The sequence below is a fragment of the Zonotrichia albicollis genome, chromosome 11 (assembly GCF_047830755.1).
Source record: "Zonotrichia albicollis isolate bZonAlb1 chromosome 11, bZonAlb1.hap1, whole genome shotgun sequence".
NCBI lineage: Eukaryota > Metazoa > Chordata > Aves > Passeriformes > Passerellidae > Zonotrichia > Zonotrichia albicollis.
The window spans coordinates 11,710,955-11,729,939 of record NC_133829.1 but is presented as its reverse complement, the minus strand read 5'-3'; the positions used below and the strand labels follow the sequence as shown (position 1 = coordinate 11,729,939).

The following is an 18,985-nucleotide window of genomic DNA, read 5'->3' as shown; positions in this document are numbered from 1 at the left end:
CCAGAGCTCTGTCAGCGCTGTTTTCTCTGCAGTCTGTACCTCAGTCTGACCTCAGCTGAGAGCTGAGTCCTGCTGTGGCACAGACATCAACTGGGAACAGCATTTCTGCTTCTGCTTTCTTGCAGGGCTTCTCTGAACTGTATGGTACTAATGAAACACAATTAAAAAAAGTTCTTCTGTTGTGAAATGTCATTAGCCATGAAAGGTTTCTTTAAGGATTGCTGTTTCAACCCTTCACCACTGTCCCTGTTTTCTACACAGTCTTCTGCTCCTTGCCAAACCATTTCATTTTGGATCCCATCCAGTTCTCATCAAAGGCATGAAAAAACTCCAGTGGATTGGGCTATTATTATTTGTGGCTAGAAAGAGAAGGGGAACATGCTGGTATGTGATTAAATACTAACATTTTCAGCTGATTGATAAAAGGGAAAGGGAAGAAGGTACCAGAGAACTTTTGGCCAAACCTGTGTTTTCAGTTGCTCTGGCAGTGGCCATCCATGTTGCATGTGTTGCTGTGCCAGGCAGAGTATCAGTACACAGCAGCAGTAATAAGGACAGTCATTTCCAGAAGGTCAGAGTGTTAGAGTGGATGCTAATGAGTTCCAATTCCCCTGTGTCTAACAGACTGCTTTCAAAAGTTAGGGTTTATTATAGACACACATTTCTGGGATTGACATGGCATTCGTTTCACCCCCAATGCCTAAATGGTTTGTTTAAATTTTTGCCACCTTTTCCCTATTCTTTAAGGCCTAAATTTAGAGCTGATGTTTGTCTCTTAAGGCATGGAAAGCCTTGCTGACAGTAATGGCTCTGGCCAGTGCCTTTCACTGCTTGCTTTTCTAAGACTCTGTTTTAGTCACTCGTGACTTTGCCAAACTCGCACAGTTCACAGTGAAATTTCCCATGCTGAGAGGCTGCCTCGAGTTGGATTTTTGGAAAGTGTCAGCAAAAAGGACTTAGCTGCTTCCAAGAACAAGATTAGGAGAAAACACATTGTTTTATCCATCTAGAGCAAATTTTTCCAGCTGATTTTTTTTATGACCTGCAGTGCCTCCATGCTTTGAAGAGAAGACTTGAAATGGAATCCCCAGGGAAATATACTCAAGTCTGGCATCCTCAAAATATTGTGCTTTCTTGTGTTTCCAGTTTGTTGTAGCATTCTGCAAGCATTCCCCCTGGAGTGAGTGCTGCTCCAGCTCCTGTGGCAGCTCAGCAGTGCCCAGAGGATCCTGGCATGGCTGGGCTCTCAGGATGCTCTTGAAATTCTCATCTGAGAGGAATTTCCTCCATGTCACACCAGGACCAAGGGCAGGGAGGCTCCCTCCTGCTCTGACAGACCTCCCCTCCCTTTGTAAGGGCACTGTAAAGGAGAAAAAAGAGCAAAGAGCCAGCAGAGAGACTGGGGCAGAGGTGGAGGGGGGGTTTGAGGAGCTGTGTGAATATTCCAGGATGAAGGATTGGATGTGGCAGCTCTGGGGAAAGGAGCTGTAGAGGAGAGCAGTGGTAAGGAAGGGAGGGCAGAAGAAAGGGAGGTGGTGGGAAGGGTCAGGACTCAAAGATTTTCAAAACCAGGAGACATAGGGGATGGGGGGAATGAGAAAAGGAAAAGAGAAGAAGAATGTGCTGGGTAGGAGAAAAGAGGCCAGAAGGGAACATAACTCGTGTGATATTCAGCTCTGCCCATGTTTCAAAGGTCTTTGGTGTCCAAAAGGACCTGAAGTGCAGCGGCACAGTTTGAGTTTCTTCCTCCTCTAGCACCATTCCACATCAGACATGGAGCTTTCTGCTGGATTGGTCGAGTGAGAATCCAGGATACTGGATTGCTAACTTTTGATAATCCATGTGAGGGTCTGAAGAAATTCTGGGCTTCCTTCTGTTTTAAAAGAGTACATGTTGGCTTTGGTTTATTTTTGTTTGAGCCAGCATACTTTCCAGGAGAGCTCTTTGAAGGGTATTGCTGCAGTGGCAGCATCACAGCATGCTGATCAAAGCCAAGGATACCAGTGCAACTTGAGTTCACTTTTTGTGTTTATGCACAATAGATTTAACAACTTTGGAATGCTTATCTCTGCAGCCTTCCTAGTCCATTGTCATAATTTTTAAGGCATAGAATATGCTGACACTAATCCAGGAGCAACAGAACAACAACAATTATGATATTGCATTTTTATTACTGCTGGTGTTCAGCTTCATGCTTACTTGAACCTGGTGTGTTTTCTTCTTCATAATACAAATTTATCCTTGGTAAGAACTAATTTAGCTCCATTTCTATAGAATATTTGTAGGGAAGTGTTTAAGAAAGCATCAACAGAAAAGAACAGTGTAAAATGAAAAAAGTGAATCAGGTGCCTGTGATTTAGGCAAGGCAGATTTCCAGGATTATTGAATTTCACTCCCAAGGTCAGTGTAGCATTCTGTAATTGAGAACAAACAGGCACTCACTGTGCTCAGTGATTCATTGAGAAGTCAGAAGTAGTAAGTGTAACCAGGTCTTTTCTTGAAAATACAATAATCTGAGCTACACTATATAGGAAAAGAAAGTACATTATTGTTTTACAATTATGGCAGAAAATGCATTTTATCATAAAACTAAGTCAATATCCTTAAAAAATCCTCCCATAGATGTGCATATGGTAGTTAATTATTACTGTATAAGAAGGTAGAAATCTCATTTCCTTGTTTTATTCTGGCATTGCTTTAATGGGGGCATTTGCACAATGCAGGAAAAGAGAACCTGGCTGAGCCTAGTGGCAAAATGAGATCTATGGTTTCATGTCTGTTCCCAGTGAATTTCTTTTTTTTTAATTGAGAATTTACTTTCCTTTTACCTTGGTCCACATTTCTGTGTCTCTCTGTAGTGCTTTCCTCTGAATCCTCTTCCCTCTGGCTGTCAATGGATTTTGTTTCTGTAGCCTCTTTTGAGGAAAGCTATCTCCTATTTCAGTCTCAATAGAAGTCTTGTTTCTGCAGTGGGTGAAAAGGAGTAGCTCTGCTGTTAAACTGAGCCAAGACAAAACTCTGCTCACTGCACTCACACTCAGCAAGGCCCTGGTTTGTAATCAGCTGCCTCAGCCATCCCCCAGGGCACCCCAGACACTTTTGGCCCAGTTTGACCAAAGGAAGGGGAGAATTGCAGTGATGAACACTTAAAATTTCACACCGAAAGAAAGCACTTGGGATTCCACACACTTTGGGTTTCTGTGCTTGTGTAAAAATAAAATTATATTTTACTTCAGTAAAACAAACAAAAAAAATTATTCTTATACAGAAGTGTGGTTACTTTTGTCTTGTTAACAACAAAGTAGCTCAAGTTATGTATAAACAGAACTTCTGTCACTGTTTTTCATTGGTAGAAAGTTAAGCTATTACTATTAAAACTTAGCACAGAACATTAGCATGTTCTGGAGGCAAAATATAGCACAGCCAACATTAATTATACCAGATAGAATAAAGTAATAATAAAGAAGTACCTTCTAAACCACAGTGTGAATATAAAGAACACCAAGAGCAGCAGCCTTTCTTCATAAATCTCACTTTATAATAATAAAATGTCACTATTCCTCCAAGGCTTCTTCCAAGTAATAAATTTAAAGTTGGACCATTGAATCAAGGAAGCCACAATCCATATTTTATTTTGTCAGTGAATTCCATGATGCACTGGATAATGAATTTACAATGTAGATGTGGGACTAGGAGACACCTCCTGAATCTTTAAACTCTGTCCTTAAATAATCAAGGAAAACTGGTTGACAGCTGTCTATAAACAGACACACAGGTTTTATGGACAGGTAATAAATTGCTAATAACACGCTAAATACAGGAGGTTTTCTAACCTCCATCTGCTGTGCTACAGCATCTCTTCACAGTGGAATGTTCTTATCTAGATAGCAGTAAAATGAATATTTTTAAACACCACTGGATGCCAGCAAGACCCACATACATTAAAGATATATATTACTGTCTTTGACATGACCTTGCCCCTTTGAATATTTCATAGAACCTAGAATAGAACTTTTTTTTCTGAAACATTTGCTGAGAATGCATTAAATGAAGCTATCATTGGGGATCATATACACATTTAACGAGATTCAGGCTGGTATCCAAGAATTACATATGCCTGAAACAAATGTTTGAAATTGTATTCCTATATATGTGAACTGTATAGCAAAGGTATGAGCCTCTAGAGGCTTCCATTACCCCTTGATTTCTTGCTATGCAAGGCACTTGACCTTCACATATCCAAAGTCCTTAAAGACCAAATACACCACATATTGTGCCCAATTTAATCCAAACCCAAGGTCCTGTGTCCCTTTACAATGTTGTGTGTGAAAGCACAGACTTGGATCAGTGTTTGTTAAAAGTGTGACTGGGGTTTGGGTCTGGGGAGAATCACTCCCTGCCTGGTGGAGATGTGGAACTGCTGCTACAGAACAGCGTTATCAGTCAGGATAAAGATTGCCTCCATATCTCAAACAACCTACTGAATACTTGAAACTCATGTAGAATCACCAGGGATCTCAAAGGAAAACCCTTTCTGGGCAGTATTCCTCACTATTGATTGCTTACTCAGATACTCTGATTGATTTTGGTTTTCTAGCCTCAGCACAGTAATGAATTTTTTTCCTTAAGTCAAGCTGGCATCAGGTTAAGTCTTGGTCAGTGGTGTCTGGATGGTGCTGCCATCCAACACTTCAGGTTAGGTGGTAGCACGGAGAAGGTCTGAAACCTGCCCAGCTGTGCTGCTGGTAATCTGTAGAGCATGACTGACCCATCTTTGTAGTGTTTCTTACCCCAGATTTCCACTTGATTTTTGTTTGATGCCGCTGGGATGGCTGTCCTTAATTGCTGTGACCTAATGCAGTCACAGTTAAAATGGTCCTTACCTTTCACCCACCAAAGGCTTTTATCTTCTTGAAGCCTTTTCTAAAAAGATAACTGACTTAAAGTATCACATGAAAAATAAATCATACCGTGATACTACTTTGACTTTCTGCATCATTTTTTGTCCAATTTCTACTCAGAAGCAGTTTAGCCTTGGTAGAAATATCTCTAAGGTAAATAATGTGAATCATGTATCCATAAACCTTGCCAGAGTTTCAGAAATATCAATTAAAGCTTTTTCTGAGATTACTCAGTGACTTGTGTCATGAAAGCTGACAGCATAAAAATGGCTGTAGCCAAACTTGTAGAAAAGGTATAAATGAATTGGAAATTACTACATGAAAATGATGCCTTGGACCATAATGGGGAAAAATGAAGTCACAGAAGTGTTGAAAAAACCAGAGGCCCTGGTTCTGTAATTCAGTACTAAATATCAGAATTGCATTCATGAATGGTAACAAGATGACTAATAGAGTTAAAATTAAACTATTTTAGAGACATTTCAGAAAGCCACAGGACTAGATGTAATGCTTCAAGCATTATTTCTAGAGTGTTAAAAGCTGCACAAAATGAAAATTTAAAGCTGACAGTGGCCAAAGCTGCCTGCACCAAAGATCATCATTGCAGCAGGATTAATTAAAGCCTGCTTGAGAAGGAGTTGTTAAGGACAAGGTGAGGGGAACAATGGCACAGGGGACAGTAGATCATGGGAATTCCCTCAATTATTGGAGCAGTGGCACTGTCTGATCCTGGGGCATCATCCAGCCCTGCCCTGGCTGTGGGGGCTGCTCAGGAAAGCTGAGTGGGAAAAAGCCCAGCAGTGCTGGTGCCTGGAGTGCAGCTCCAGCTCTGACTCCAATTTGCAGTTACATCATCCCAGTGCTGAGGTTAACCACCATAGCAGCCTGAAGGAGCTGTAGAACTTGTTGTGCTGTTCCTGGATTTATCCTGCATTTTCCCCATTTCAGCAGACAGGCCAATGACCTCAGTCTTGGGGGAATATTGCATGGAAACACATATCTGCTAACCCAAAGGTTTCAGCAGGATACAGAGCGAAACAAATATGCTAGGAGTCTTTCTTGGGCAACATGTGGTTCAGTTCAGACTTTTCAGACCTGCACAAATGATCAGGGTAAGGCTATTTATGTGAATGATCATTAGGAGACACACAGGGGAAAATACTCTGGAGGGGCTGGGAATTAAACTGAGTTACTGGAAGAGAACAGGTTTGCTGAGCTTTCAGGATCATGTATGGAAGTACATGAACTGAAATATTCTTGCAGTAGGATGGTTTTAACTGCTCCTGGTGCCTCATTTAAATATAAGGATGAAATTTCTGCAAGCTTTTTGTGTAGACCTGATTCTGCCTATTTAAGGACACAGGACCTTCAGAAAAATCCCAGCTGGGACTCCTCCTGAGAGTAAATTCCTAAAATAACAATCACCAACACAGAGCAGTAATCTGCACCTTTTATTTTTAGACTTATTAAGATCCTGGTGTGGAGGATAACATCAAGTAAGAAAGAGAAAAACATGCATGTGATAATATTTCCAAGCAGTTCCACTGTCACAGACCTATTCCTCTGCTGCCAGGAGGCAAAGAAGCTGTTCCAATAATTCATTACTCACTCTGGCTTTCTTTCTTTATCTTAGGCAAAATATTTATCCCTAAAGAGAAGCCCGTGGAAACACGCAAGGAAGAGAAGGTGACCCTGGATCCAGAGCTGGAAGAGGCCCTGGCCAGTGCTTCTGATACTGAGCTCTATGACCTTGCAGGTTAGAAAACACACAGATGTGATCCTCCCACATGTGCAGCCCTGCTCTGGCCAGGCCTGCCACCAGGAGTGTCCCATGAATGCCCCTCAGGCCCCTGTGCTGCTCTCATGGGTCACACATTGCCCAGGATGGTTGGAGCAGCACTCAGCAGCTGCTGCATTTCAGACTTCTCTGCTAGAAGCTGATGTGTCAGGCCAGGGGGGAGATGAAGCAGCTCATGAGATTTGGGGAAGGGTGGACAGTGCACTGCAGGCTGGGGTGCTGGCACTGTAATGGAAGTGACAGATCCCATTATATCCACATTGTTTGTAACATACTGCAGCCACCTCCTCTCAACTCTGACATCCCAAATAGCCAGATAAACTTGTTACAGTGGATAAAGATCCTGAATCCATGAGGAAATTTGGAATCTAACCCCTTAAATGAGAAAATTGGTTGCCAGGTGATTAGACCTGGGTATCTTCACCACTCTGATTATTTTCCAAGCACATTAGTATCAATGTGCTTCCACTGGAAACCCTGGTGGGAATGGCAATGCATTAAGCTCATCACATGTACAGTGAGATTCTCAGATGCACCAAACAATGGAACATATGAGTAATAAGAAATTCAGGTTGTATATTAGGGAAGGAAAGTGATTAGGAGTGTAGCACTGAAACAAGTTACAGGGAGGTGGTGTGATTTCCATGCCTGGGTGTTTTCAGACTCCAGCAGACAAAGCCATGGCTGACCTCATTAGTGCTGGCAGCGCTCCTGCCTGAGGGAGAGGCTGGACAGGATGACCCGCAGTGGTTCCTTCCAGCTGGCACTTCTGGGATATGCATTCTACATTGACTTGATTGTTCAAAAATCTATATTGGAAGTGTCTGTGTCTCCAGAATTTGGAGCCCAAAGGACTCTCCCTACAAGCAGGCGTGATGCACACAGTTAGCATTTTATAAAGGGGGTTTTGTTTGGGGAACTAAACTACAATTTGTAGCAGACACTTTCCTGCAGTCTGTGCTCCTGTCATTAACATTGTATCCTCTTGCTGCTGTTTACACATTTCAGCTGTTCTTGGAGTGCACAACATGGTCAACAACCCCAAATTTGATGAAGCAGGAGCCCGCGGTAAAGATGGAAAAGGAATTGTGAGAAGTAAGCAAGCAGATTTCTCTTGTGGGCTGCATGTCATCTCGAGGGACTTCTACAGCTGTAGGTGGGCTCTGTTGGTCTAATTTAGTGTAATGTCACTGGAACCAACTTTGATTGATCTAACTCATCATGAAAGGTGACTTTTTTAAAGTAAATATGATCTTAAAATTCATTATAACAAGAGTAGTACACAAACAGATGATTCCTAAGGGAATTTCTTTTCCTAGAGAGCAGTATCTGGCTCTGAAGAGGTGTTTGAAAGAGTGGGAGTATTTAAGAGGCCAAGACATATAAATTTCCATTCCATTTCAGTTTAGGTAGCAGGCAGAAAACCGAGTGAGCTGTGGCTAAGAATTGGCTGCAGTTCAGGCCAGGCCCTTTTGCCCCAAGTACCTGCATTTACACACCTGAAAAATTACTTGTAACCATAAGTAATGTGGTTATTTGAACCACAAGGACTCAAATGTGGCAGAATCCCTGTCAGAGTGACATCTGTGACCAGAGTCACCTTGAGCTGCATTCAGAGGGAGGCAAAGCCTGCCTGGATGTGCTCCTGCCCAGCCACTGCCTCTGATCTCCCACCTGCACCTGGCTCCTGGGGCAATGGTGCCAAGGGTGCTGTTCTGTGGCTCCCTAGGGACACAGGAAATGGAATAATTCTGGAAATCCCCCAAGAGAAACAGCTGCAGTTACTAAAAACAAATCCAGAAATGTTTGCACTAAATAAACAGACCTTTGGTGAATCTGATCTGAGCTCACAGCAGCCCACAGGAGGCTGGATGGAGGGAGAAATGGAGCATCTGAATTCCAAGCTTTCCTTGAGAGCTGCCAAGCCTTGATCCACAGCTTGTCACCTCCAGGCCCTGGATAACTAATGGGCTTAACTTTGCTTTTTAAGACGGAACTGTGGAATGCCCGCTCCTAGGGAAACAGTACTCAAAAAATGTTTTCTTCTTCTCAGGCCATGAGAAGAGCAGCTATCTGTACCAAGGGCTTTCCTTTCCATCTTCCATTGCTGAAGGGGAGGTGGGGAAGCAGACAGGACACCGTGTCACTTCATTTTTCTCAGGATAAAGCTGCTCTGCAGGCCTTCCCAGTGGGGCCCTGTGTGAGCTGCCATCTATCTCATAACAGGCAACTGCCTGCATTACTAATCCTCCTAGATTTCAGAATATTTTTGTTACACTAAGTCAAAAAGTCAGCTATGTGAGTCAGCTAAACTATGCTCCAATCACAGACCTATGAACCAGAAAATCACCATCACATCACTATTCTTTGGTCCAAAAGCAATACCTTTCCTTAGCCAAGAGAAATGCTCCAGTAAAAATTTGCTCATCAATGTGGCAAAACAGCACCATGATTAAAGAAACAAGAAAAACTCATGGAAAGCAACAAGAAGTAGAAAATGAAAATTCCTCCTGGCTCTAGCCTGAGTACACTGTGATGTCTAACCTGAGGACAGGGTGTTTGTGTCTGCCCTGCTCCCAATCTGGCAGGGTGTTGCCACAAGTGCAAAAAATGCTTTGCTTTTTTTTGTTTACTTTCTGTCCTTGCATCCCAGGTGAATTCTCTACATGTGGTTTTCAATTCCCAGCTCCCTAGAAAGGCTGAAGAGTTTTTAGGGATATGTGAGGTCTCTCAGGAAATTAGTAAAAAACAAGTTTGGCATCAAAGGGAGCAGAGTGAAAACCAGCTCAAGATTTGTCTATGACCATCTCTACTATGAGTATGAACCCTAAATTGGATGTGGTTTTCTTTTGGCCATGATATGACATGAACCTTTACCCATTGCAATGAACAGCAATGTGTACTACTACACTGAGACTGAACACAAGTCTTCAAGACCTCTGCCTGTCTGCAGCATGAAATAAAAGGATTCAAACACACTTGTGGTCAGCAGCATTCTAGTGGATTGGGAGGTCAGGGTTAATAAATTAATCTCCACCATTGTATGTGTGGGAATTGGAAGTACTAATTATGTTCTAAGCTATGATTTTTATGCATCTCTGAGAATATTTATAGCTCATAGCTTCCAGCACTAAATACCACAGTTCTTTGGAACATGACTACTCAAAGATTTCATAAATCTTGATGCTGGCAGGCAGACTTACTTTTCATGCTTTGATGGTTTTATTATTTTAAAAGTGCAGATGTTGCAATTTTACAAGGGCTAATTGAATTTATGGTAAGCTGAGATAGTATCAGCTGAGAGGAGGAAACTGAGGGGCCTCCTGCTCTCGTTGCTTTATGTAGCACAGTCTATTCCTAGGTGCAGGGACATTTTCTTACTACAGTGGGCAAGGTCTGAGCACACCTTTCTTTGCAGATATTAGACACAGTACAAAGCAGCCCTTGCAGTATATCACATCCCAAACAATACTCTTCAAAGCTGCTTTGGCTGCAGTTAATTGTGCAGGGATTTTATATGAAGGAGGAGTTTGCCCTTGACAATGCTGCCCAGCCTGCCTGACCTCAGGCTCCAGTGCCAGCTCTGGGTGCACAGGGGGTGCAGAGGGCATGGCAGGGATAAAATGGGGATCATACTCCTACCTGCAGGTTTTGTGGCTCTCACAAACCCTTCTGGATTGCTGCAGTACAAACCTAAATGGGAATGGAACAGCCAGAGGGATGGTGCCTGTTCCTAGGCTGACATTTCATGGGATTTTGTGTTGCAGATGTGGTGAAAGGTGAGAAGGTCAAGCCCATCTTTGAGGAGCCACCTAATCCAACCAATGTGGAAGCAAGTTTACAAAGGATAAAAGCAAATGATCCCAGTCTCACAGAAGTTAATCTCAACAACATAAAGGTAGGTGCTGTGGTTTTGTCCATGTCATCATAGGAGGATTTATTCAAATACTTCCAAAGCCTATGCCTTTTATCCTCATATTTTGTCTCTCTTTACTGTTCAGAAAAAGCAGGGCATGCAGGGAAGGGGTGGGGAAAGGACTGCTGTAGAGGCTCCAAGGTCATCAGTTCCTGATCATCTTGAATGAAATGCTGATTAAATGCCCCAGGGGTGACTCCCTTTGGCTGCCTTTCTCAGCAGATTGTGAAGGAAGATCTCTCGTGGGTACTGTGCAATCACCACTGGCCAAATTCAATCAGCCCACACGGGCAGGAGGAGGAGGAGGAGCTGGCATTGGAGACTGCACAACTGGCAGAGGAACAGAAAGTGGCTCAGAGAGGGTCACGTGCTGGCCTTGGCCTGACCCACTTCTGGGCAGTGCTGGCATCTCAGGCACCTCCAGCCTCTGGGGGCCACTGTGCCCACTCTGGAAACCATCCTCAAACCAGCAGGGGTGTTTCCTTTGCATAGATTGTGCTTGTTCATCAATCAGTTTCATAATAATTAAAATCAGCAGTGTGATTGCCTTTCCTAATCACTGGATTTGTCTTTTACCCTAGAATATTCCTATTCCAACACTGAAAGATTTTGCAAAAGCTCTGGAAACCAACACACATGTGAAGACATTCAGTCTTGCAGCTACTCGAAGCAATGACCCCGTAGCCATTGTAAGTTTCAACATTACTGGGAAATAAAAAAACCACAACAAATTTTAAGTAGGTCCATGTCTGCTTTAGGATACATTCTTTATTTTCCCTTGCAGGAATTCCCTATGGCTATGAAAAGCAGAAATATAATCTCTTCTGATCTACCTCTCCATTCTTCTAAGCATATTTATGCTTTATTTATTGTTGATGCTAAGCTCTGTTTTTCAGATTCCCTGCTATTCCCTGAAACTTTCAAGATGTTCTCTCATGTTCCCTCTTTTTGCCCCTTCAGGCATTTGCAGATATGTTGAAAGTGAACAAAACACTGAAGAGTCTGAATGTAGAATCCAACTTCATCACTGGGACAGGGATTTTGGCACTGATTGATGCACTGAAAAAGAATGAATCCCTAACAGAGATTAAAATTGACAACCAGGTAAAGAGAGAATGTTGGGGAAGGTCACTTTTATTTCTTTTGATATTTTGAGGGTTCTACCAGGGACTCTGGCAGAGTCAAGGCAGCCTCTGTGGCTCAGTCATGTCCCCAGTCAGTGCAACCAAAGGGTGGAAAACTTCTCAATAAATCTACTCAAAACCCAGGGCAAAATCCCCAGGGATGGGATTCTCTTTGTAGTTTGCAGCCCAGCACTTAAATGCAAGCACTTACTTCTCTCTGATATGAATGCAAATGTTTCCTTTTCTTTTGGGGACACTTCATCCCCAACAGAGGCAGCAGCTTGGGACAGCTGTGGAGATGGAGATTGCCAAGATGCTGGAGGAGAACTCCAGGATTCTCAAGTTTGGATACCAGTTCACAAAACAAGGTCCAAGAACCAGGGTAGCAGCAGCTATCACTAAAAACAACGATCTGGGTAAGCTGGCACTGCATTTACTCATCATTTCTTTGTGTGAGCCCAGCCCTGACCTTCCCAGGCACAGCTCTCCCTGTCTGCTCATTCAGATGGAATTTTGACCACAGCGTTATTCACACTGCTCCGTGTAAGGGGAGAGGCAAAGCTCCTCAGCTCTAGAGCAGAAAACAGCAAAGATCTTACTGGGATTAGGAGCCACTATTTTTCTCCTGCTCCTTCTGGGGAGTTATTTCAGCCTTTTCTATGGAGTGTCCTAAATTTCTCACTGCTCTATCAGCTGTTCTGGGCAGTAAATGAGGAGTCAAACCCATCCTGTTTTCTCACAGGACACAGAAGCCCTGACTTTGTTGTCCAGCCTGCCCAGCCAAGGGAGCAAACCAGACCCTCCTGCTTTTGTGACCAAGGACAGGCAAAGAAAATAAACCCCTGCAAGTGTCACCTGAGTGTAACATGCTCTGCCCTCAGTACACAGAATATACAGGAGTTGACTGGGCAGAAGAAATTTAGAGTGAGAAGGGGAAAAAAGAAATTAACTTTGTATTTTTAATCAGTTCTGCTTCAGACTGGGGTATCAAACCATGATGTCTTTGTGGGAACTAAGATAAAAGTTGAGCTAAAACCTTTTTCTTTCATGCATACTTTTAGAGGTTTGAAAATTTTAGCAATATCTAAGCATTCCAATTATATACTATTTTTCCTAAAACTATCAGAGTCCCAGAAGTATGTGAAATATCTACAAATAGAGAAAAACCCTTTTTCCCCATTATTTCACCACTTGTCATTAGACTTATGTCCTAATCTTTATTTTCCTCTGTTTGTGTTGTTTGGTTTTGTTCAAGATTTTGTAGGACAGAATTCCTAAAAGAATTCAATAAAATAAATTAACAAAACACTGAAAGCAGACACAAATGACTGATACTACACCGCAGGCTTTGGAATAATGCAATCTTTTTGCCAAAAAGGCATGATTAAAAAAAAAAAACCTCCTCTTCGTAAAGTAATGAGATGTTTAGTAATATATTGTTGTTACTGACTTTCTGTGGTGAAAAGCATTCATCCATCAAGTTCTACTGCTTTGTTCTGTGCTTCAGCCATTCAATATCAGAAGCAGGACATGACACTAAATTTTCTATCACACAAACAGGAGAACCTCACAAATCTTATCTGGCCAGGTCAGAAAAGACTCAATGCATTTTATTAGAATGTGGAGTAGCAAAGCTGCCCAACTAAACCTGCTCTATACCAGGTATAATGTATCTTAAGTGCTATAAAAATTCACACTTGTCAGAATAATCCTGCCCATAACACAAGGTTTACCACTCTGCTTTTCTAAATGGCAACTTCAACCTATGTGGTTTCCAGTGAAAAAACAGAGTTAATTAACTGATTATCAAATGCAGTCAGAGCATGTGAAGTTTAAACAGGTAATTGAAGGTCCAATATATGTTTTGCCAATATTAACAGATATTGGTACTTCAGAGTACTTCAAATTATTTTCTAAAAGAATATGACTATTGCTCACCCATAATATACACTGTGCAATTACAGAAGTCATTAATTTTTGATGCCTAAAGCTTAAATAATCCAGAGCCCTGCAGACTAGAGCAGACCAGTATCAATTTAGCTGGAACACAGGGTCATTTAAAAGAACAATAAAACTGTAATAAAATCTAAATGGAGTCACTGGAAGGAAGTGCAGGAAGTGGTGATTCTTTAGTCATCTAAAACCTTTATCTCAGAATGTGATTTTTGTGGAAAATGTACTGATGTGAAATTTTGGTGAAATTTTACAGTCTGCGATACAAAAAATGCAGTTTGGGTGCAATTATTTTGTTGAACATGATGGTATATGGTACATATTGATTATGGTAATTCTTGTGAGCGTTTCCCAGAAGCTGCTCCTTTCTGTGCTGGTTGCATTGCTGGGAGGGGGGGTCTGTGCCCTCAGGGAGGCAGTGCTGACTCTCCTTGTTGCCCACAGTGCGCAAGAAGCGGGTGGAAGGGGAGCGCCAGTAGCCACGGGACACCAGGCACGACTGGAGACCACCACCACTGCAGCCCCAGAGTGCTCACTGCTCAGAGGGGAAGGCGCTGGAAAACTATTGCAATGGGAGTTGCTGATTTCTGTCAATGTCTCTCCTTTTAACCTTGAAAACAGAGCCTGCTCATTCCTAATTTTTGTGGTTAATTTAATTCTTATTGGAAAGGTCCATAGTTGGTTTGATTTTAATGAAGGAAATGGTTTGCAGTATCTGAAGCCAATATGCAGCATCTTAACTGTGTTACTGAGCATAATATATAGTGACTCTGACCCTTATTTTAGACACTTTTTGATATATAAAAATATCACCTTGTATATGGATAAGGGATTCTCTGCTGAAAATAGAAATTTTAGGGCCAAGTTCTGCAATGCCTTATGTTTGTGAATAATCCTTACCTGTGTGTATAGTCCTGCTGAACTGAATCCTGCAAAGGGCTGCTCCCAGGAGTAGAGCTAGTGATGCCAGTACAGGTTTGCAGGTTCCCACCCCCGAGCCTCTCTCCTGCAGGGACCTGGGCAGCTGGAAGCACCTTGGAACAGCTCCTGTCCCCCCTGGTGGGTCTGCACCCGCCCAGCTCCCCGTGCAGGGTCACGCCTAGACGTGCAAACATTGTCAAAGCGTACTTGTTTACATCAGCTTAGGTTAGCTGGATCATTTTGCAATGTTACACTGATGTTTTTTATTCTTACTCCACATTGTAAAGTAATATTAGTACTGCCAATCCTGTAGACATTGAATGTTTTGGGTTTTTTTCCTAGGCCAATGAGTTTTTGTTTGCTACTAGAATGCACAGTTTACAGCTAGTGATCTTAACCTAAACAAGTATTCTGAGCAATATTTGCTTTGAGCCATGAGTTTGACTTTTTTAGTTCTGTATTTATGTACATTTGTTAGCATTATAGGACTGTTCTCAGGATCTTTTAGATGAAGATTAATTAAATGCTTAATCCAAGAGAGCCACTGTGCTACCAGGGAAAAAAAAAATACATTAAAGGGGTAGTTTGGACAGCCACATGACTGACATTCACATGCTGCAGCTGAGTTTTGTCCCTGTATCACAAGGCACATGAGTATTTGTGCCAGTGCTTGTTGTCACCTTATCACAGGGGTTCCATACTGCTGTCTCCCTATCACAAAAGTTCCATACCTTCTTGGTGTTTCTCATGGGCATCTCCTCAGAGCACTGACTTTCTGCCTCACAAAACAGCCAACTAATCCCCAGCTCCCTCCCCACCCAGCCACCCCACTCTTTTATGGCATCTTCTTCCCATTGCTTACAGCTGTGGCCTGGTAAAGTCAGGCCTGTTCCCAATCTTTGATAATTGGCCCAGCTGCAACTCCTTAGGGGTGAGATTACTTTCTACACTACCTTTTTTTTTTCTTATATTCTATTCCCCTACAAGTGCTTATTAGAATAAGGGCAGATTTAAGCACATGCTTTGCTAAATCATGGCCTTAACTGATGTGCTGGACAATTATCCTAGCCCAGTGGGAAGCACTCACAGAGCAGCAGCTAACCACAATGCTCAACAGCATTGAAATTTCAGTAAGATTGCAGTCTGATGTTTCATTTTGTGTAATTCACCATCTAAAACTACTCTCTGCCACAGTTGTATCACTGCCAACAGCTGACCAACAGCCAGAGGTGCGTGCTGTGAGAGCCTAGGGATGCTCAGGTCAGGTGTGTCACACACCCCAAGCTTCCAGGAAGCTGCAGAAATGCTCCTGCAGCCAGAGCTGCAGCACAGTGGCATCTCTGAGACAGGGCTGCACACCACAGTCACTGCAGGATGCTCCTGAGCCAGCAGGGACTGTGGGGGCACTGGGATCAGAGACCTGGTGATGCTTGGCACAGTTCCCTGAGTGATGTTGCCACCTTGCTGAGGTGTGAGCTAACAGGATGAACCCTCCCTCTGTGCCTTTTGTAAGGGAAATGAGAAGGTCCAAGGCAATGTTCTTCCTGTTGGGTACTGGTCTTTGTAGTGGGGTCCAAAGTGAATAACACTCACTGAAATCCCACTTAAAATACTTGGCTAAAGTGGTCTGCTGAGCTGGGATGTAAAGTGCAGAAGCCACAGTTTACTTCCCTGAGAAGTCTCTACAATTTCCACTTATCCCTTCCTCAGAATAAACTGAAACCTTTGCTTTGCAAGTAAAAAACAAAACACACAGGGGAGCCTTGCTAAGGTTTTCCCTGGATCCATGCAGGATTTGATGTGAAAAACTTTGATCTTCCATTGAAAAAAAAATTACAAGTTCTGTAATACAGTCATAACTCTGCATGGGCTCAAATAGAATCCTTAAAAACCATTTGGATTACAAGGGGAATACTGGGCTTTGCACCATGAATTTTTATGGGTGGGAAGAATCCTCATCCACAACACCTAAAGATTATGTTACTGCTAACCTCCAGTGATAGGAATCACTCTGCCCCTAATTTCTTTTTCTTTTCCTTTAATCCAACCAAGGGAATCCCAATTATCAATCAATCATTTGAAGATATTTTTATGGTTATTTTTTCTTTCTTAGTGGTACATGTCTGCGTTCAAGGGAAACAAGTGCAATCCATTTCTAGTCTTAGCTGCCATTGACAGTGTTGGTGTTTGCATGCAGCAGTTTCACAAGGATGGGCTGGTCTGACTGCTCCATGGTGTCTGCAGCGTCTGTACAGCTTTGCTCAGAGCCACACATGTCCTTACACAGCCAGGGGAGTTCTGCAGCCCCAGTTTGCACCATGGACTGAGGTACATGGCTGGGTGGTACCCAGCTCTGTGGCTCTCCATCCCTTCACCTGCCCCTTGCACAGCCAGGGTTCCTCTGCAGGGAGGAGCCTCAGGGGGATCATCTCCCACACCAGCCCCACCATGAGCCAGCAGAGCTGAGCACTCCACGGCCAGGAGCTGGAGCCAGCTCCTTTCAGCAGGGTGAGCAGAGCTCCCAATCCCTGACTGTTCTCTGCAGGCAGCTGCTGCCAGCCCCTGCCAGGGGGCTCAGGGACCAGAGATGTCTTGGTTCTGCCTCTTCTGTGTGCTCCACACAAGGCCTGGGTTCTCACCAGCCTTGAGTGTCCCAGGTCAGACATTCCAACAATATAAATATCTGGTGGATGCAACAGCAGCACACAGTGGTGATGCTTGGAGGCAGATTTTAATACAAATACAGGATTATTTATCTGGTTAAAAACCTTTGCAACTAACATGAAGGGGGACAGGATGCGACCAGTTATTTCATATCCTACTTTCAGGCATCTGGCATTGTCAATGCTGAATGGGGAACAAGGACAGAAGAGTCCCTTTTTCTTAAGCAAACATTCAGGAGTAACTGTCTATTTTTGCACATTGCTTCTCATGTTGACTGCTTCAGTTTGGTTTGTATTTTTTATACAGATTTTTCATGGAAAAGCTCAACTTTGTGTGTGTCCTACCATCCCTGTGAAGTGTAGTGTGCACTGAGGACCATGTGTGTACATGTATCAATGACAGTGTTAGCTCTGGAACAAAGTAATTGCATGCGCACGGTGTGGTGCATATTGCTCAAGAGGAGGAGAATTACCATGCTATGTAACAGTGACTCCCCAGCATTGTGGTTTTTCTAAATAAACCTTCACAAATGATTTGGATTTTGCAATTTTTCATGGGTTTGTGACTTGAATCGAACCCCCGTTGTTGCTATGATATCAGATTAAATTGCTTTCTCCTCTGTGGCTCTTGCAGCTTTCCTGGATTTCCCCTTCCCGTCTCAGGTGGAGAGACTGGTGGTATTTCCTGCCCTCCGTTCTCCACAGAGTCTCAGCAATTTCCATGTGACACCTCATTAGAATTTGACGCCAAGACACACCAATTTCTTTCACATTATGCCCAGTTCTAAGGTTCAAGGGGCTCAAGTGCATTGCAGGGTGCCTAAAGGCCTGAACTGAGTTAATGATACGGTTAACGTGGCCCTTAGAACCTGTGCTGCATGACAAAAGAGCTGCCAAATGCACATAACTGCACGGTGCATAAGGACAATTGAAAAGGAAATGTCATTTCCCCACAGACAATTTGCTCTCCACAATCCCAGAGAACTTCACAGTTAACCCATGGAGAAACAAAATATCTTTTCTACCTATTTTAAGACCACCTTTACTTATGTCAGTAGAAATCTCACAGTATCTTTCTTCTTTTCATCTCAATGTAAACAAGTGGATGAGACTCTTCAAGAAAATGAGGAAATATACTGAAAGAAGAGGGGGTATCTGTGTCCCAGTGTGTGGTTCTGCTGGGATTTGCAGAGCCTAAATCAGAAGAGAGCTCATGGGAACGATGCAGCACAATTCCCAGATGCTCAGTCACTAGGGAATCAGAGAATGCAGCTGCAGAGAGGCTCATGAGGTCATGCACTCCATTTCCTATCTCTCAGAGTTTTATTTCTACATAATTCATAGCCTTTACCAAAAGCCCAGTTTTGGTCCTGCGTCCCTTTCACTACAGGGGTTGTGCTCAGTTCCCTTGGGATTTTGAATACAAATGCAGTATGTACCAAAGAACACAGATACTGTATCCCACCTTATCACTCTGCACCTTTATTTTAGGAATCAGCTTCTCCCCTTGCACTCACCTTTTTCAGAATGGAAGTTTCAAGAATGGAGTTTCATACACTGAAAAATAATGACTTTACAAAGAGAGGATTGATACTATTCCTAATCTCTGAGCATGCGTCTTTCTGTCTTTCCTATTCCAATCAGTTCAATCCTCTCCCAAGCCCGAGCAACAACAGTGCAAACCCCAGTGCTTCATATTCTACCAGGAA

General features: G+C 42.9%; 1 protein-coding gene across 4 annotated transcripts in view; it reads left to right on the top strand.

Annotated features, from left to right (window-relative positions):
- Positions 1-17,810, top strand: part of LOC102063883 (tropomodulin-2) — a 35,091-nt gene extending 17,281 nt beyond the window's left edge. For all 4 annotated transcript variants that reach the window (XM_074549354.1, XM_074549355.1, XM_005483344.4 and 1 more), the window contains exons 4-10: positions 6,535-6,657; positions 7,708-7,794; positions 10,467-10,597; positions 11,197-11,304; positions 11,576-11,719; positions 12,011-12,155; positions 14,137-17,810. In XM_074549354.1, the coding sequence (XP_074405455.1) occupies positions 6,535-6,657; positions 7,708-7,794; positions 10,467-10,597; positions 11,197-11,304; positions 11,576-11,719; positions 12,011-12,155; positions 14,137-14,171 (773 nt within the window). In that variant the 3' untranslated portion in view covers positions 14,172-17,810. The remainder of the gene's footprint in view (positions 1-6,534; positions 6,658-7,707; positions 7,795-10,466; positions 10,598-11,196; positions 11,305-11,575; positions 11,720-12,010; positions 12,156-14,136) is intronic.
- The last annotated feature ends 1,175 nt before the right edge of the window (positions 17,811-18,985 follow it).